Source organism: Dendrobates tinctorius, unplaced genomic scaffold (genome assembly GCF_039654945.1).
Source record: "Dendrobates tinctorius isolate UK_male_01 unplaced genomic scaffold, ASM3965494v1 ptg000008l, whole genome shotgun sequence".
NCBI classification, from domain to species: Eukaryota; Metazoa; Chordata; class Amphibia; order Anura; family Dendrobatidae; genus Dendrobates; species Dendrobates tinctorius.
Genome location: NW_027361676.1, coordinates 46,345,956 through 46,367,676, shown reverse-complemented (window position 1 = coordinate 46,367,676; position 21,721 = coordinate 46,345,956). Strand labels below are relative to the sequence as shown.

The following is a 21,721-nucleotide window of genomic DNA, read 5'->3' as shown; positions in this document are numbered from 1 at the left end:
CCTACCCTACAAGAATGATTGGAGGGCATATCATCCAGGCAATGAGAGTCAAGTACCATGTAACAGCTGACTGCAGATAGCTATCAGGTGTGGTTAATAACCCCGGATGTGTTTTCAAGTGTTGTACACTGAATTTCAGGAGAGCCGATTCAACTACAATATCGCTTATAAAACTGGCTAACTGAATTGGCTTAATGTTTTTCCACTTGTAAGATTCTGGCAATTCTACAAGATTCCTATCTTTGTTTCCAAACAGAAAGATGCTAAATTATGATATTTTTGAGCCATGTAAAATGCTATTCAGGAACATAACAAGTTGTTGGTGGATGCAACAAAGTATACATGCAACTTCACAGATCTTTTGGTTAGAGTTATTATATTGTCCTGGTCAAATATGATGCAAACAGGTTTTAATGAGGCAATCTATTCCTGAATGGATCTTCTGACAATTGCCAAAACAATAAAAATCAGCACTAATAATACTAATTATATTAGCACCTTGGATACAAGAAGTAGCTTTTATGTGGTTGAGTTAATATATTCTATAAAATGATACCTTCTCCCCATCCTTCTGCTTTTAACTCTTAAGGCTTGCGCTAATGTTGCCGTGAAGGACCAAGCAAAGTTTTCATTTTTCCTCCTCGTATTCTGTCCATTATAACGTTTAAGTTTCCAGGCAATATAATTGTATGAGGCCTTGTTATATATTTTTAGGAACCATTTCAGTTTGCAAGTTGTCTCCTACTTTGTTCCCACTCTTAGTTTTTCCACTCTGTCTTTCCACACCACAATCATTGGCAATGCTTTACCAGGGTACTTTATATATTGCAATCAACTTTTCATGCCTTGCCCGATGATGACCATTGTTCATACCGATGTCTGGCTTGGTTTTGTATTACTGATCAACAAGTTTATAGGAACTGTGAACTGTGATCTAAATCAGGAAAATCCATATATTTTAGTGGATATTAAGGCCATGTGCACAAATTGACTATTTGGTGAGTTTTTTGCATCAGGTTTTAAAAGCCAAAACCAAGAGTGGACAAGTTAGAAGATAGGTATAATAAAAACATGTGCAGCACTTCTTCATTATTTCCCCACTCATGGTTTTGGCTTTCAAACATTGAGGTAAAAACTCACCAAATACTCAACGTGTAAATGTGGCCTTAGGGGTGGACCTATCCTCTGCTTCCCTGCATCCTGCTTTGCAGGGACTAGTACACTCCTGGAGAATGGCAGTTCAGACCAGCAATGTGGTCTGAGATTAAGTGCTGTCTAATACTGCTGTGAGAAGCTTCTTTGCCTTTGCAGCATGGTAGTAAGGCTGGGAAACTGAAGCTGCCTGGATCCAGCGATCTGGCCAGCATTAATGCAGTGCTTGCAACCTGGCTGGAAAACTGCTTTCAAGTTCAAGCTCTTGCCCAGAATAGGTACTTTGCAATGGTCAATAACCTTGACCATGAGCAGTTAACTATAACATTAAAAATCACTCCAATCTTATGAACGGAAAGAATTGTATAAGAAATAAATAGCGCATTATTTTTACAACCACTTAGCAATTTTTACCATTAATAAATGTGAGACAATACCTTAAAGGTTGAAGAACAGGAAGAGTCTTAAGACATTGCCTGCACTAAAATGATTGTTACTGAGAGAATTCACATCTTTATTGAGAAACGACACCTGGATGACAGCACATTACTGTTTGTGCAGTTAAAATGTACAGCAATTTGTTAAAACACAACTATGCACACAAGTATGACGTATCAGAAATTATTATTAGCAGCCTTATTGAGCAGATTAACAGGAGCAGGGCTCTCAGGATCTTCCAACTGCCCCAACAATCTCATTCCTGGGGCTCACAGGGACAGGGCAAAGGTAGCAACCTCCTATTTCACACATAACAATCAGCACTGATTGGGGACCTCATGGGGCTATAGTAACAAATGTGACTGTCCAGCACAACCATACTCCTAATTGCTTAGGCACTGAAATTAGCAATAGCGTCCATCTTCAGCTTCCAGTGAACACTACATCCCACCAATGACATAACATCTGTTTTGTTTCCATAAGCAGCATCACTCTTGCTGCAAATCAGCCTAATTCAAGTCATCCCTTTAGTATACACAAACAAAATCCCTAAAAATATCTTGGTGACCAATGAATAACATTGAGATTTGCACTTTTAACTATAACTTTAAAATATTGCACAACTTTCTCTGGTTGGACACTTAATTCCTGTTAATCAGAAACTGTTATTTTTCTTATATTTTTGCAGTTTTCTTCTTTTGTTATTCTTTGAGGCTGAAATAATTTTATTATCCTATGTACCAATTATACATTGCATTACTTTCAAGAATACACTACAGATTTTTTCACATAATTCCAAATATGCTCCTCAACAATGAAATTGCAACATCAACAAGGGAAAGTTGGGAACTTATAGAAGTTACAGGATAGATAGAATTGCTAATGATATGCTAATCATAAAAAATAAAAACAAAAATTCAAAGCATCTCAATTTATTATGTATCATACTTTCATACCTTGCCATAGTATCGATGAGCTTATTAATTGATTGTCTCAGCAATGTCCTGCATGAAGAATGCACTTGGGCATGCAAATCATCAATATACACTGTTAGCATCTTCTTTTGAAACTTGAAGCTCCATTTTAGTACATTCCCTTGTGAATGACTATTCTTGGTGTTGTTCAAGTAGTACCCAGAACAATCTCTGGCTATTATTGCATTCAAAACAAAAGCATCACTCATCGCTAAAGGATAAACCTTCTTTCCAGCCACCAAGATAGACCTTTGAGACTGATGACTTGAAGTCAAGGAAGAAACTTTCACAAGGAAATATCAGATTGGTCCTACTCCCAGGGAATATGGTTGGAGTGGCATAGTGTACACTAGCCTGACCCATCTATTCTTCATTCCGGTTAAACTAACAGCATGGCATTACATCGATTTGACCCCAAAATCAGTTGTATGGCCATTTCTGTAAAGTGTCCCCGAAGTAATTTTTTTAAATAGCAACACTAGGCTCAATACTGTAAGCAGCTCGCATGACCTTAATATGCTATCATGGCCTGAAGCATCTCTGGACTTGTCTCTTCCTGAACATTTCTGAGATGCAACTGGTTTGTTAGTTGTGAATCTTGATGATTTGTGTGCCCAGGTGCTTTCAGCATGGTAGAAGATTCCAATAAAAACCTTGTTGATTGCATGCTAAAGTGTGTGTGTGTGTGTGTGTGTTTGTGTATTTCTGTCCAAGGTGCTGATACTTGATACTGAATAAATTAAGATGTTTTTTAAAAATTGGCACTGATTCATCAAGACCAGACTGAACAATTCCAGTGTTAACAAGGGGGGTGTTCTGGAGGCAGAGGTGCCTGATACATCAATGGGGAATAAAAGTCAGCATTGAGTGGATGAATGTCATCCGCTCAATGCCGACTTTTATTCCCCATTGACTTGCATTGGGGTCGGGTTTCGGACGAAACTCCGACTTTTTTTGCCCAAGTCGGACCAGTTTCATACGACTCAAATTTTGTTTCATGAAACCCGATCCGACCAAAGTCGCTCAACTCTAATGTCAATCTTTGATTTCAATAATTTCATGACCTTTACTTTTTTTTTGCAATTTCAAAGTTGAGAAGTATATGGAGATCATACATAAATTGTACATTTTGCACATATTTAGGTTTAAATTAATTAGATGCCATTCATTTTTTTAACAAAGTTCAGCTTACATAATTGATAATGTAACTTGCCTCTGTCACTGAAGTCATCTACCAAAATGATTTCTTCTATGAGACTGTCCGGTGTCCTGTTGATCACGCTGTGTATGGTTCTGAGTAGTGAGGTCCATCCCTCATTGTGAAATGGAATAATAATGCTGGTGTTTGGCAGCTTTTCTAAATAAAATTTGTACTTGCAGCTGAAAAGAAAGCATAATGTGTGTTTTGTCATTTATATACATACAAAGGGATTGCAGACAATATAAATAGCCTTATTTTGCTGACTGAGTATATGAGATGACTTGTTTCATCAAAGACCAGATTAATTCCTCTAGAACGAATAGTAAACATGAATTTATTTCTTAATGACAAAAACAATAGGTGATAATGCAAAAGTAGCATAGGGAGGAAAGTTTCAATAACAACTTAGAAGTTTGCTACACAGCAGCTCACTCTCAACATACCATAAAATGTGCAACCGGTAGAATACCAGGAGCTTGTTACTTACATGATTTTAGAATTATCCCTTTATTTTATTTGGAATTGAATATCCTTATCATATTTTGCTCAACATGATAAAGGGTTTCACTACCTGAAATTAATTGTTGTGTTTACTACCATGGCATTTTAATACACTGACTGGATTGCTTTCTTTTCACACCAATAAAGAAGAGTTTTTGGATTTTCGTGGATCTGTATTTTTATTTCTTTGCAATTATTCAAGTCCAAAGCAAATTATATAGTGGTACTGTGAAGAAAAAAATAATATATTGAATGCTTTTCTGCCCAATGATGTCAAAAGTATTTTCGGAGTGATACCTTTATTGGCTAACCAGAGAATAATATATGTTTGCAAGCTTTCAGAGCACAGAGGATCCTCCTTTAGATAGGAATGCAAATAAATTAATAAGAAAAAGGCACAACATTTTAAGGGATACCAAACAATCAGAAGTGAAATAGACACGACAGTGGGAAAACATTTCTCTTGAACTGGGCATTGTATGACAGACTTAAAAATGTTAATACTAAAAAGTAATTTTAAGGACGACAGAGAAAGAAAAATTTGGGAATTCAAAATGATAAAGATGTTCAATTCTGTGACTCAATTTAACAGCTGGATTTATGATTCACTACATGGATACAATTCACCTCCACCAGACGTACTCCAGATAACTAAGAACATCATTCCCAATGCCTTTCCATTTGTAAGAAAATGTCTAAACTCTTCCTTTGCTCCGGATCTTCAAACAGAGCATGCGGGTGAGCTGGACTCTATATTTCCCACTTTTATGATAGTTCTTGATGCAAATAGTACTCACAATATACATTTATCCCTTTTAGGACACACACAGACTCAATTTCAATCCTTGTATTTATTTTGGATATACAGGGTGGGCCATTTAAAGTGGATGACATTCATCCACTCAATGCCGACTTTTAATCCCCATTGACTTACATTGGGGTCGGGTTTCGGACGAAACTCTGACTTTTTTTGCCCTTGTCGGACCAGTTTCATCTGAAACAAATATTGTTTCATGAAACCCGATCTGACAAAAGTTGCTCAACTCTAGTCACCACCATCCTGAAAAGTTTCCCCCTCCCATATACTAATGTTCCACAAACAGGAAGTTGATATCACCAACCATTCCCATTTTATTTTGGTGTATCCAAAATGTGTGCCTTGTGCCTGATATCTTGCTTGCTTGTGTGGTTTTGATTCGGTTCTGACCCTGTTACAAGTTCTGCCTGTCTCTCTTGTACTGCGCTACCTCTCGTGTATGACTCTCTGCTTGTGACCCGACTTCTCTCTGCTCGTCCCCTTGGTACTGCGTCGCCCTATTGACCTTTGGCTTTGTCTGACCTCCCGTCTGTTTACCCCTCCTGTACCTCGCTGTCCGTACTGTGAACGACCTCCGTTTTGCCTGACTCTGATTTTGCTGTCTTCTTTGAAAGCAGGATGCTAAGCCCCGCCCCCTTGCAGTCACATGACCATAGGTCCCGTGCCGGCTTGCTAAAGTCCCTGCTCAGCAGAGGCTGTACGCCAGCGCTGTCAGGATCCTGATACCCTGTACTTGGAGTTTTGGTCAAGTACAAAATCTAGATACAGAGCAGAATCCAATATTAAAAAGAACATATTATTATCAGTATTTGTACAGTACATGTACCTACAGTCAGGAAAGATAGGTCTATTGTTAATTTATTCATTTTTTATTTGTGTTGTAGTTATTTTTTATTCTGCTGAATCCGTAGCAAACAGATCAATAGACGTAGAGGAGTTTTTAATTCCTTGCTACCTCTGAAATTATTGACCCACACAACTACTTGTAAAGTTATTTCTGCTGTATGGAATACAAGCACTCAAAGTGATCTGATCATTGCTCAGGAAAATGGACAACATAAGTTTAGAGATGTTTTGTACATAATACATGATCTAAGTAACTCTATGTGAACAATGTTTGGAACTAGCGTATTATGATGTTCAATAAGCTTGGGTGGATAGATAACCAGATGGCTTGAAAACTTTTCCATTTAGCAGATGGTGACAGAGCTTTTAGTGAATATAATCTAATGCTTATATTCTACTTTCAAAGACATTGCAAGCTTTTTCTTTACAGTACACAAGTAAAGTATTCATACTAGCCACCCCAAAATTGACTGTGTGGGCTCATACTCACTGGAGAGAAAATCGGACGAGTGCAATCCGATAAAAAATCGGATTGTACTCTGACAAATGTTATTCAATAGATGACATCATTTGCGATTTTTTTCTCGTGCGAAATCAGACTGAGAAAAAAAATCGCAACATGCTGCGATTTGCTGCGATTTTCCGATGAGAAACGCCAATGCAAGTCAATGGATGCGATAAAAAGATGGACGAAAAACAGACAATCCGTTTTCTGTCAGTTTTTAACAGATACATTACCATTCTGTGTCACAGAACACTATAAATGGTCCTGTGAATGACTGTAGCAATATAGTTGCATAGAAAAAAAAAGCATTGCATATGGATGTAAAACGGATGAAAAACGGATGTAAAACAGATGGTGCAATTAAAAATCGCATACAAATCACATGACAATCGCATAGTTTTGGTCCGTTTTGTCCTTCCAGAAAATGGACCGTTCTTTTAATTGCAAATGGGTATGAGCCCTAAGGGACAAAGATGTGTAGCAGACTCGTGTTGAATGCCACTTGTAGACAACCCCTTTGCAACCCAGCCTGTTTTCACCTTTCCGACCCAGCCAATTTTTACAATTCTGACCACTGTCCATTTATGAGGTGATAACTCTGGAACGCTTCAATGGATCCCACTGATTCTGAGAATGTTTTCTCATGACATATTGTACTTTATGATAGCAGTAAAAAAAAATTTGATATGACTTGTGTTTATTTGTGAAAAAAATGGCGATTTGGTGAAAATTTTGAAAATTTTCCAATTTTCCAACTTTTAATTTTTATGCCCTTAAATCAGAGAGTCATATTGCACAAAATAGTTAATAAATAACATTTCCCACATGTTTCCTTTACATAAGCATAAGTTTGGAACCAAAATTTTTTTTGTTAGGAAGTTATAAAGGTTAAAAGCTGACCATCGATATCTAATTTTTTCAACAAATTTTACAAAACCATTGTTTTTAGAGACGACATCACATTTGAAGTGACTTTGAGGGATGTACATGACAAAAAATACCAAAAAGTGACACCATTCTAAAATTTGCACCCCTCGAGGTGCTCAAAACAATATTCAAGAAGTTCATTAATCCTTCAGGTGCTTCACAGAAATTTTTAGAATGTGGAAGAAAAAATAAACATTTTTTTTACTTTCACAAAAATTTTCATTTAGACCTATTTTATTACTTTTGCAAGGGTAACAGGAGAAAATGGAACATATATTTTATTTTGCAATTTCTCCTGAGCATGCCAATACCCCATATGTGGGGGAAATCTACTGTCTGGGCACACAGCAGGGCTCGGAATTGAAGGTGTGCCATTTTACTTTTTGAATTTAAAATTTGGTGGAATAATTAGCGGATGCAATGTTGTGTTTGAAGAGCCCCTAATGTGCCTAAACAGTGGAACCCCCCACATGTGACACCATTTTGGAAACTAGACCCCTTATGTAAATTATCTAGATGTGTATTGAGCACCTTGAGCGCACAGGTGCTTCACAGTAGTTTACAGCGTAGAGCCGTGGAAATAAAAAAAATCACATTTTTCCCAAATAAATCTATTTTAGCTCCATATTTTCAATTTTCATAAGGGTAACAGGAGAAATTGCTTCATACAATTTGTTCTGCGATTTGCCCTGAGCACGCCGATACCCCATATGTGGGGGAAAGCTACTGTTTTGGCACACGGCAGGGCTTTTTATTGCAAAAACAAGTTTTTTTCATCACCATATTTTTATTGGTAGCATTTTAGGGCACATGACTTTTTTTATAACTTTCTATTCCGATTTTTGGGAGACAGAATGAACAAAATCAGCAATTCAGGAATTTTTTTTTGTACTGTTCTGCATGTGGTAAAATTGGTAAAGCAGCTTTATTCTTAAGGTCAGCACGATTACAGCGATACCTCAGTTATATAATTTTTTATGCTTTGACGCTTTTACATAATAAAAACTTTTTTATAGAAAAAAATTATTATTTTTGCATCGCTTTAATCTGAGAGCTGTAACTTGTTTATTTTTCTGCTGATGAAGCTCTATGGTGACTTGTTTTTTGTGGGACAAGATGATGTTTTCAGCCCTACCACTTTTATTTACATTCATCTTTTTGATCGTGTGCACTTTTTGTTCAGCGGTATGATGATAAAGCATTGTTTTTTGCCTCATTTTTTATTTATTTTTTTAAAGTGTTCTTTGAAGGGGTTAACTAATGGGACTATTTTATAGAGCGGGTCATTATGGACGCAGTGATACCAAATATGTGTACTTTTATGTTTTTTTAATTTACATAAATAAATGTATTTATTGGTAAAATATTTATTTTATTATTTCTTTATTTGAGGACTTTTTAAAAATATTTTTACACATTATAATTTTTTTAACGTTTACATTGTCCCAGTATGGGACATTACCATATAATGTCAGATCACTGATCTGACATTTACTGCTGCTGAGTATCAGATCAGCGATCTGACAGGCAGGGTAGGAGGCTTATCAGGTCCTACTCTCAGCAGGCGCTGAGAAGTCACCTCTATGCAGGACTCGGAAGGACCCTATGGCCATCTTGGTGCCAGGGGTCTCCATGGAAACTCTCAGAATAGTGCGATCACATCGCTTTATTCTGATGGAAGCGCTCAGGGAGTCCCCTTCCTGCATGATGCTTCTCTAAGCTGCTTTCATTATTGAGGGGTTAAATATCCATGATTGGAGCTAGCATCGATTGTGGGCATTGCTGCGGGGTGTCAGCTGTCACATAAAGCTGACACCCACAACCGATCACTGGGCGCTGAGCGTGAGGTTGCGGTGATCGTGCCGCCATACTAGTACTGCTGCAGGCAGAAATGCAGTTCCCGCAGAGCAGTACTAGTACGGCGGAGGTCATGAAGGGGTTAAAGGAAAGCTGTTATGATGGATAATGCTATTAAGCTGCAGAGATAGAGTTAATCTGCAGGTTAATAGCATTATGAAAGTACCTGACCACCACACTGAAAGTGCGGCACCTAGATACAGTGAACTTCATTTATCCCGGGAGTCACCGGCATTTAGTCATGCTGGCGTGCCCTGAAAAATTACAGTAACCTCCCACAGCACTGAGAGCAGCAGCTATAAGCACTCTCTATTAAAATATATTGGATTTAAAGAAAAAGAGGCAAGGAATTAGTGCTTGGCTTTTTTATGGCCAAGCATTGTAAACATGAAAGTGCCACTTTCAACAAATGTCTAAAAATTCTTATTAAAAAATCACTTGGGAGAAAAGCATGCCTGTAGAACTTGAGGAGGATCATCCTGTTACAACAGGGTTCACTGGAGAGAGTCCACAGAAGGGCTACCTGCCCAAGGAGTGAATCATTGGCAATAGGAGCTGTCAGGTGGGGTCAAAATCAGGAAGTCACATCAGAGATAATATCCAAAGGCAAGTGGTGAAAATATTAGCTGAGGTTTGATAACAGGATTTACAAAATAGCATAAAGGAGTAAAGGCTTAGAGGGACCAGGACTAGCTGAACTAACTAAATGGCTGACACCTAAACACTGTCTACCGGAGATTTATATAGAAAGGAGTCCCACCTATAACTCACACTAGAGAGCTGATTCCAGTTCACTGCAGCAAAACACAGGTGGACAGGAGGCAACTAGTTTCAACAAATTAGAAGCTAAACTATCACACACTGCTGCCATCCAGCAGTAATCGTGTTAATAGTGCAATGCCCGGTATCAGCCGGGGCAGGGGTTGCAGCAGAATGTATAGAGACAAATATGACAACTAGGTCTTTATGCTAGGCAGTTTCCTGTTTCTTAAACTGACATCCAGCAGTTCTCATGGTATTTGGGCTCCATCACCTAGTGACCAGGGAATGGGTTGCAGCAGTATGTCTAGATGTGGATATGAAAGCTGGATCTTTTTACTAGGTCATCTCCTTTTTCTTATACCATGTCATGTTTGGCATATTTGGCCACATTTCCTTACTAAAAACTTTTAAGTGTTGATAAAATTGTCTAAAACACATCAACAAGTAAATATAAATAAATATAGTTTATCCATGTAAGTAACAATATAACACCGAAGAAATAAAGCTTTACACACAGCCATATCTCAATTTAAATATTAATTTTTATTAAACAACTTCATAAAAGATTTTTTTTTTAAAAAGTAAGACAGATACCGCATTTACAAAAAAGTTTGGGATGGTAAACCTGGGGGTATTAATGATCCTCACGGGAAAGTATTGTACAAACAAACTAGTACATAAGTTATCTGCTGCATGCATGCAAGCATAATATTATAATTGCTATCACACAGTAGGAAGGAAAAAATCCTCAATACAGTCATATGTAAAAGTTTGGGCACCCCTATTAATGTTAACCTTTTTTCTTTATAACAATTTTGGTTTTTGCAACAGGTATTTCAGTTTCATATATCTAATAACTGATGGGCTCAGTTATATTTCTGGATTCAAATGAGGTTTATTGTACTAACAGAAAATGTGCAATCTGCATTTAAACAAAATTTGACCGGTGCAAAAGTATGGGCACCCTTTTCATTTTCTTGATTTGAACACTCCTATCTACTTTTTACTGACTTTCTGAAGCACTAAATTGGTTTTGTAACCTCATTGAGCTTTGAACTTCATAGCCAGGTGTATCAAATCATGAGAAAAGGTATTTAAAGTGGCCACTTGCAAGTAGTTCTCCTATTTGATTCTCCTATGAAGAGTGGCATCATGGGCTCCTCAAAACAACTCTCAAATGATCTGAAAACCAAGATTATTCAACATAGCTTTTCAGGGGGAAGGATACAAAAAGTTGTCTCAGAGATTTAACCTGTCAGTTTCCACTGTGAGGAACATAGTAAGGAAATGGAAGAACACAGGTACAGTTCTTGTTAAGCCCAGAAGTGGCAGGCCAAGAAAAATATCAGAAAGGCAGAGAAGAAGAATGGTGAGAACAGTCAAGGACAATCCACAGACCACCTCCAAAGACCTGCAGCATCATCTTGCTGCAGATGGTGTCACTATGCATCGGTCAACAATACAGCGCATGCATAACGCCCTTTTGTATGACCAAACAACTCAATCTTTGTTTCAATCAAATTATTCAGCTTTTGAATTTCCACAAAAATTTAAAATAACCAATACATTTTGTTCAACTTCACAATTGTGTCCCACTTGTTGATTCTTCACCAAAAATTTACATTTGGCATCTTTATGTTTGAAGCATGATATGTGGGAAAAGGTTGAAAAGTTCCAGGGGGCTGAACACTTTTGTAGGGCACTGTATATCCAAGAAATTGATAATGTCAGTCATCAGCATTCAAACTGTGATTGACAAATGGAAAATCAGGGGCTCTGTAAAAACAAACCCAAGGTCAGGTAGACCCACAAAAATTTTGTCCACAACAGCCAGGAAAATTGGTCACAGCCATAAACGTTACATGTGGAGAAAGGTCAACAATGCCTGTGATGAAAGGAACACCTTTCCTAATGTCAAGCATGTAGGTTGATTGCTAATGTTTTGGGGATGAGTGAACTACAAAGGCACAGTAAACTTGGTCAAAGTTGAAGGAAAGATGAATGCAGCACATAATCAGCAAATACTGGAGGCAAATTTGTAATCACCAGCCAGCAAGAGGCGTATGGGACATACTTGGATGTTCCAACATGATAATGATCAAAAACACAAGGCCAAGTTGACCTGTCATTGGAAACAGCAGAAAAAAGTGAAGCTTCTGGAGTGGCCATCTCAGTCTCCTGACCTCAATATTATTGAGCCACTCTGGGGAGATTTCAAGCAAACAAATCATGCTAGACAGCCCAGGAATTTACAGGAAATGGAGGGTTTTTCCCAAGAAGAGTGGGTAGATTTACCATCTGAGAAAATAAAGAACCTCATACACAACTACCACAAAAGACTTCAAGCTGTCATTGATGTTAGAGGGGGCAATACATGGTAATAATAAATGTGGTATGTGAACCTTTGATCATGGTTGTCTGGCTGTTTTGGGTTGTTATTATGATTTAGAAAGAGAGAACAAATTAGTTTGACAATAAATGGCTTCACCCAAACACTAACCATGAGTAGAGAAAGTATATATATATATATATATATATATGTATATATATATATATATTACACTTACACGTAAATGCAATATGTATTTTATGCATATCTACATATATAATTGCCAGTTGGCCACTGTCCCTAAATCAAATAAGACACCGCGGCAATGTCACTTGCACCTGCGCAAGTGACTTATGGTATATACTTGAGTATAAGCCAGCAAGCCAGCGGGGGATGGGGAGCGGCAGAAGAGAGCAGCTGTGACAGCATACTCATCCACTCCTGGCATAGTGGCTGCATCATTCTTGCATCTCTCTGTTCCCGCCTTCCAGCAGCACTTCCTGTATTCAGCGGTCACATTGTACCGCTCATTAAAATAATGAATATGGACACGTCTCCACGCCCAAAGCCGTGGAGTGCATACTCATTACTTTAATGAGCGGTATCACCTGACCACTGAGTACAGGAAGTGCTGCTGGAAAACTGAGAGAGATGCAGGAATGTTGCAGCCACTGCAAAAGGAGGACAAGGGAGGATGGAGGAGGACCAGAGAGGATGGAGGAGGACCGGGGAGGACGAATGAGGACCAGGGGAGCTGAGCCAAAACAAGCTATGCATACAGGATGGGACCTGTGGGACCTGGGAGCCATTCATACAGAATGGGACCAGGGAGCCATACATACAGGATGGGACCAGGGAGCCATACAAACAGGATGGGACCAGGGAGCCATACATACAGGATGGGACCAGGGAGCCATACATACAGAAGGGGAAGCCACACATACCAGGACAGGGACGGGGGGAGCCACACATACCAGGACAGGGATGGGGGAGCCACACATACCAGGACAGGACAGGGAGAGGCACTCATACCAGGACAGGACGGGGGGAGCCACACATACCAGGACAGGGATGGGGGGAGCCCCACATACCAGGACAGGGATTGGGGACCCTCCATACTAGGACAGGGACAGGGGAGCCCCATATACCAGGACAGGACAGGGGGAGTCACACATACCAGGACAGGGATGGGGGAGCCACACATAGCAGGGCAGGGATGGGGGAGCCACATACCCTGACAGGACAGGGGGAGCCACACATCCCAGGACAGGGACGAGGGAACCACACATAGCAGGACAGGCATGGGGGAGCCACATACCAGGACAGGACAGGGTGAGCCACACATACCAGGACAAGGATGGGGGAGCCACACATAGCAGGACAGGGACTGGGGGAGCCACATACCCTGACAGGACAGGGGGGAGCCACACATACCAAGACAGGGATGGGAGGAGCCACATATACAAGGACAGGGATGGGGAGCCACACATACCAGGATAGGGATGGGGGAGCCACACATACCAGGACAGGGATGGGGTGAGCCACACATACAGGACAGGGACAGGGGAGCCACATACCAGGACAGGGACAGGGGGAGCCACATACCAGGACAGGACTGGGGGAGCCACATATACCAGGACAGGAACGGGGGAGCAACATAGCAGGATAGGAACGGAGGGAGTCACATACCCTGACAGGACAGGGAGATGCCACACATACTGGGACAGGGATGGGAGGAGCCACACATACCAGTACAGGGAAGGGGGGAGCCACATATACCAGGACAGGGACGGGGGAGCCACACATACTAGGACAGGGACAGAGCGAGACACACATACCAGGACAGGGATGGGGAGCCACATAACAGGACAGGGACAAGGGGAGCCACATACCAGGACAGGACAGGGGGATCCACATACCAGGACAGGACGGGGGAGCCACATATACCAGGACAGGGACAGGGGAGCCACATAGCAGGACAGAGATGGGAGAAGCCACATACCCTGACAGGACAGGAAGGAGCCACACATCTCAGGACAGGGATGGGAGGAGCCAAACATACTAGGACAGGGATGAGGGGAACCACACATACCAGGACAGGGACAGGGGAGCCACACATACCAGGACAGGACAGGGGAGCCATACATACCAGGACAGGATGGGGAACAATGCATACCCAGCTTATACTTGAGTCAATAAGCTTACCCAGTTTTTGAGGCAAAATTAGGTGCCTCGGCTTATACTCAGGTAGGTTTATACTCGAGTATATATTTTACACGTCTCCTCTATTCACACCCAGGCACAATAACAGTCGTGTCGTTAATACACATGCGCAGGAATAGCGGTGATGTGTATGTCACTTGTGCAGGCGCAGTTCGTGGCCGCAATTCCCATGCATGTGCAATAACAGCCACAACCGCGTGCTCTACCCGCGCTGCTCCTGTCAGCATCACTAAGCATAAACAGATGTTAATTTCACCACACCCCCAATGCGATAGCATCAGGCCTTTTTCTGGTAGAATACGTATATATTGGACACATATACACATAATTATTCATGACCTTAAGCTTCCATGGCTGGTATTATTTAAAAATGTGTTGATCATTACAGTTAGTATAATTTGTCCAATTGCCTCATTCTAATTCAGAAGTGACTACACTGTTAGCTCCAACTCTTGCAATGCTGAGAGGTTAATTATGGACTAATTTCTTATTTTCTCCATGGGGTTCCTTAAACATCTTTTTCACTTTGCCGTACAAATCCTCTGAAACATGACAGCTGCCTTAAGGGCAAAAAGAGTTTACGGATGCAAGCTGTATCATTTGTAAGCATGTAATGAATCGGTAACGGGCTTTGGCCTGCCTCAACCCTTCGCTCTTAAATGCCAATATATGGTGAGAAGCTCATGATCTGCTGAGAGAGCATTTTGTTGTAATAGAAATGAGAGGGTCAGGGCTAGTCATTTATTTTTTAACTATTATTGATTAGAAGCTCAAGTGATGCTAAAATGTCCAACTAATCTAATACTTGCTATATGGAAATTAGGAGAATAAATCTTTTTTATAGCATAGTAGCTGCATACTTGCAAATAAGAAATATGAATGGCATCCTGACTTCAGGTCAGCTGAAGTTCAAAGGAGAAGATATAGAAGCAACCAACCTTTGAGATTGCTTTTCTCTATTCCCTGTATTGTAAAGAAGAGATGATGCAAGGAAGGAAATCTTTATATGCTTGTGCATATTATCAAGAAAGAATACTCCTTTTCCTGTAATTATTTTTTGCTCATTTAGTTACTCTTTCCAAAGAGCTCTACACAAATGGGATTTATGAATGGATCGTGCTGCCAAAATCCCATCCACAGAAGTGTGACCATCTGGAGCGTTCCGTTGATATACTAACACCGTCCCAGCAATCACCTTTAATGGCAGCTGAACAAAAAAAATCCTTAGATTTCCAATTGATGTAGTCTTTAGCAGAAAATGTTTCTTTCCTTGTTCAAATTACACCTTAAAATTTCATCTCCAAAGGCTTGAATGCCAGACACTTAACTTCAAAACGGCATAAACATATTCACGAGAATATAATTACAATGAAAAAAATGAAAAAAACAAATGGGATGCATGCCTAGTAAAGGGTGATGTAGTTAGATTTCTGCTTTGCATGTCTACCACATTATTTGCTGGCAAGGTGTTACTAACTTCAATTGTGGAGCTTCAAGATCCAAGGCTTCAACAACAACAGATTGATAAAAAACAAAAGGATGCAAAATAAATGTTTTCAATGTTCGGACATATTATTTTATATAATAATTACTTGTGTGACTTTAGGCCACCCTTGTCCCTATCATTTGTATTTTCTTCTAGAATCATAGAATCGTAGAGTTGGAAGGGACCTCCTGGGCCATCTGGTCCAACCCCCTGCTCAAAGCAGGATTCGCTAAATCATCCCAGTCAGATGTCTGTCCAGCCTCTGTTTGAAGACTTCCATTGAAGGAGAACTCACCACTTCTCGTGGCAGCCTGTTCCACTCATTGATCACTCTAACTGTCAAAAAGTTTTTTCTAATATCTAATCTGTGTCTCCTCCCATTCAGTTTCATCCCATTGCTTCTAGTCTTTCCTTGTGCAAATGAGAATAAAGTTGATCCTTCTACAATGTGACAGCCAAAATTGCATAATATTTGTCATATCATCAGCATATGGGCACTTTTGCTGTAAAAATAAAAAATTCAGCAAAACTATTCTTTCCATATTTTTAAAATAAAGAATAAAACAAGTATTATTGATTTGTGTATACAAGTTCTACACAGAACCTTGACATTCCATATGAAAAATTTAGTGTAGTCTGATCCTGCTGTCTTGATTGACTCCCTACCATCTGTCCCCTCAGCTTTCCTAATTTTACCAAAGTAAGGAGAACTGGAAGTAGAGTAAGGATGGTCATAATATCAGATACATTATGGCCATACCCTCTGATCTCTGTTTACTAGCCAGTCATATAATGTAAATGAAGACCTACTGAATTTTCCATGATCAAAGTTGTTGGATGAAAGAAAGACTGATCAGTTACATCCTTTTGTTCTTTGGCATCATAAGCCGCTGCCAAAGTGCAAGGCAATGGCTTATTCTTCCCTCCCCTCACAGAACACACACATACTTGACCGAACCAAGCATGCATGTGCATGAACAGGTGTCTGGTGATGGATAGATAATTTATCTGGAAATTAAATGATGTGTATGATCAGCCTTACATTGTCAGGTCAGTATACTTCAGAATGACGTTATTTTTATTGTTCAAAATATCAGTTAATTTTAATAATCAACACAACTGTATGCAAAAAAATGTAAAGTTTCAATGGAAGAAGTATGCAGCTGTGTAGTCATAGAATTGCATAAACCTGAAGCAGCTACAATCAATAGGATTGTTTTGAAAACATTTATACAGAACTAGACTAAAAACAATTGTCAGTAGGTCTGATATTGTCACAAAATGATAGGAGATTTTGAACCATTTGGAAAGTTTACAAAATGTTGGCTAAGCCATGCAACATGTTATAGTTCTTATGGTTACTTTTATATAAATACACTAAAGTTAATTGAAATCATAAAATACAAAAGCAATTAGACAATGGGTTTATGTGTGGTGAACACAATCCCGTGTGAATATTACTACAACTAATATTGTTTTATCTACACTTACACATGTTTCCCTGCGTCTAATATTAAGATTGTCTGCTATGAGGAATTGTTTCGCAAGGGACATTAAGCTACGACCATACATTTATCTACTCTGCGTTATTCCTCAACATATTTGCAGCAAAATGTTGTTTTATTGCAAATCATCTTTATATTTCCCCTCTTTAATTGCAGACAGAAAATCTCAATGAATTGAATACAATTTCTCTGTAAAAATTTTGAGCATCACAGATGACATTTTGGAAATTTTATCCATTTACAACCTACTATATTACATGGCTGATTCTACATGCACAAATCCATAAAGAAAATCCACAGCATATCAGCAAAGCGTGTGACCAATTTTTAGACAGTGCAAACTTAGATTTGACAGTCGTTAAAGCATTGAGTTTTTCACAGTGGCTTATGGTGGGTGATAAATCTGGCAGATCTTTACACGTCTTTGTCTATGTTTATGTCACTTAGGGCTTGTCCAGAGGAACGTGTTATATCTCCATGTGCTGTTCATGTGCAAAACAGGTAACATATGGACCAATGAAAATCCAAATGATGTAGTTTACAAGAATATTTTTGCAGAATGCGCTACTTTGATAGATATTCAGGGTGAGATTGGGCAGCTAAAAGTTAATGTGGGCATAAAAATAAACAGATCACATACAGGTTACCAACCATTTGTCATGCATTTTTCATGGATACATTGCAATTGTAAAGACAGGCAACTGTATTACTCCTTTATTACTTATTAACCTCTTTATGGCAAAAATGGATGCCATATGGATGGCCAAAACAAACATACAGATTCCCTGAAATTTGTGTGAAAAATCATTTTTCTCCAGAAGTAAAATGAGAGCATGCAAAGTTGTCTCTTTTATGTCTTAAAAAAACTGTTGATTTTTCACCGGTATTGTCATCCGTATCAAATTTGTATGCCGTTAGTGTGTCCCTTTTCATATGTCCGTTCAGCATCGATTTTTACATGAACAATATATAAAGGACCAATACAATTCTCATCTTTAGAATGGTAATGAATCCGTGAAAAACGCATGACAGACGATTTGTTATCTGCATGTGATCTTTTTTTATACACCTAGTGACTTTTTCTGGGAATGTCTGATACAGAATATTTTTTCAAAGTAGAGCATGCTGACATTTTAGAAGCAAACCATCAGTCTTTTTGGAAAAATGTTCATGTCAACTAACACATTGATCTGCACTGGTCCTTGTGCTGTCAGTATACTATCTGTTTTGCATATGGACAGCATGAAAACATTTAATATGCTTGACGAATGTGCCTTTACTAGTACTGTTTGGCTTACTTTACCCCCAAAATTTGCAGCAATTTTTTTTTCACAATTTTGGCTCTTAATGTTGTTTTGTAAGCAATTCCCTTTTATGTGAAACTATGCAACATTACTGATCAGCTGATCCCCTTGTCATAGGAGGTATAATAAAACTGTTATAGGCTTTTCAAGTCACTTTCACTAATAATGTGGCACCCAGCGGCATCAGTAGCATTATAGATTAGTCGCTAAGTTTCCAGCTCTAGGACTGTGGAATCACATTACATTCTACAGTGCTGGGGCCAGAAGCCTTGGAGACAGCACAAGACCACCTCCAGTCCTTGCAATTAAGTGCAGAATCATTAATTCAATTAATTTACAGAAATTACAGAGCAGTATAATTATATTACTTTATAGCCGGATGTACACTTTGAAGAAGACCTCTCAGCATTTCAAAAGTTGACCAGATTTTGGTCCACATTTATTCCCCTTGCTCCCCTGAGTGTTCAATTACTTTCTTTTTATAAATCTGCCATATATTCCCTGAATCATTGACCCTTTTTATCTAGTGCTGATTTCTATGGTCTTTACCCAGGGGGCAGAGCTCACTGGATTCTCTGCGGACATGTGTTTAAACTGCTCCACACTATTAACCCCTTAACGACATATGATGTACTATGTACATCATAAGCCATCTCCCCATACATCATAAGCCGTCTCATTTTTCCCAGCAGATGATGGCTGAATTATTCAGCCATTATAAGTCTCTATCAGCCGTGGGTGAAATGGAGTTTCATTTGCAGCTGTTAACTATTTAAATGCCACTGTCAATCTGTGACAGCTGCATTTACAGTGTTCTGACATGGGGGTTAGCTATTCTAACTGCTATTAGATGCTAACTCAATGCGGGACCCCTTTAGGTTGATTACGGGACACCAATGGGCTGCTATGACAGACAGTGTCTGCTGAAAACCTCTGTATGTCGTCATGGTAGGAGACAGTGATTTTTACAACCAATCAAATATGGTCCAATTATTTATTTAATTATTTTAATTATTTATTATCAGGTCTTTTTTACCAAATTTGATTGGTTGTTATTTACATCTAGCTGCATTATGCATATATATACACTCACTGGCCACTTTATTAGGTACACCTGTCCAATTGTGTGTTAAGACTTAATTTCTAATCAGCCAATCACATGGCGGCAACTCAGTGCATTTAGGCATGTAGACATGGTCAAGACAATCTCCTGCAGTTCAAACCGAGCATCAGTATGGGGAAGAAAGGTGATTTGAGTGCCTTTGAACGTGGCATGATTGTTGGTGCCAGAAGGGCTGGTCTGAGAATTTCAGAAACTGCTGATCTACTGGGATTTTCACGCACAACCATCTCTAGGGTTTACAGAGAATGGTCCGAAAAAGAAAAAAAAACCAGTGAGCGGCAGTTCTGTGGCCGGAAATGCCTTGTTGATGCCAGAGGTCAGAGGAGAATGGGCAGACTGGTTCGAGCTGATAGAAAGGCAACAGTGACTCAAATTGCCACCCGTTACAACCAAGGTAGGCAGAAGAGCATCTCTGAACGCACAGTGCGTCGAACTTTGAGGCAGATGGGCTACAGCAGCAGAAGACCACACTGGGTACCACTCCTCTCAGCTAAGAACAGGAAACTGAGGCTACAATTTGCACAAGCTCATCGAAATTGGACAGTAGAAGATTGGAAAAACGTTGCCTGGCCTGATGAGTCTCGATTTCTGCTGCGACATTCGGATGGTAGGGTCAGAATTTGGCGTAAACAACATGAAAGCATGGATCCATCCTGCCTTGTATCAACGGTTCAGGCTGGTGGTGGTGGTGTCATGGTGTGGGGAATTTTTTCTGGGCACTCTTTGGGCCCCTTGGTACCAATTGAGCATCGTTGCAACGCCACAGCCTACCTGAGTATTGTTGCTGACCATGTCCATCCCTTTATGACCACAATGTACCCAACATCTGATGGCTACTTTCAGCAGGATAATGCGCCATGTCATAAAGCTCGAATCATCTCAGATTGGTTTCTTGAACATGACAATGAGTTCACTGTACTCAAATGGCCTCCTCAGTCACCAGATCTCAATCCAATAGAGCATCTTTGGGATGTGGTGGAACGGGAGATTCGCATCAGGGATGTGCAGCCGACAAATCTGCGCCAACTGTGTGATGCCATCATGTCAATATGGTCCAAAATCTCTGAGGAATGCTTCCAGCACCTTGTTGAATCTCTGCCACGAAGAATTGAGGCAGTTCTGAAGGCAAAAGGGGGTCCAACCCCTTACTAGCATGGTGTACCTAATAAAGTGGCCAGTGAGTGTATATATATATATACAGTTGTGGCCAAAAGTATTGACACCCCTGCAATTCTGTCAGATAATACTCAGTTTCTTCCTGAAAATGATTGCAAACACAAATTCTTTGGTATTATTATCTTCATTTAATTTGTCTTAAATGAAAAAACACAAAAGAGAATGAAGCAAAAAGCAAAACATAGATCATTTCACACAAAACTCCAAAAATGGGCCAGACAAAAGTATTGGCACCCTCAGCCTAATACTTGGTTGCACAACCTTTAGCCAAAATAACTGCGACCAACCGCTTCCGGTAACTATCAATGAGTTTCTTACAATGCTCTGCTGGAATTTTAGACCATTCTTCTTTGGGAACCTGCTCCAGGTCCCTGATATTTGAAGGGTGCGTTCTCCAAACTGCCATTTTTAGATCTCTACACAGGTGTTCTATGGGATACAGGTCTGGACTCATTGCTGGCCACCTTAGAAGTCTCCAGTGCTTTCTCTCAAACCATTTTCTAGTGCTTTTTGAAGTGTGTTTTGGGTAATTGTCCTGCTGGAAGACCCATGACCTCTGAGGGAGACCCAGCTTTCTCACACTGGGCCCTACATT

The 21,721-nt window shown here is 39.6% G+C and overlaps 1 protein-coding gene across 1 annotated transcript in view; it reads right to left on the bottom strand.

The window, feature by feature from the left end:
• GALNTL6 (polypeptide N-acetylgalactosaminyltransferase like 6) overlaps positions 1-21,721 on the bottom strand; it is a 3,047,192-nt gene that overhangs the window by 1,740,844 nt on the left and 1,284,627 nt on the right. Inside the window, exon 4 of the mRNA XM_073577390.1 lies at positions 3,778-3,944. Within this exon, the coding sequence (XP_073433491.1) occupies positions 3,778-3,944 (167 nt within the window). The remainder of the gene's footprint in view (positions 1-3,777; positions 3,945-21,721) is intronic.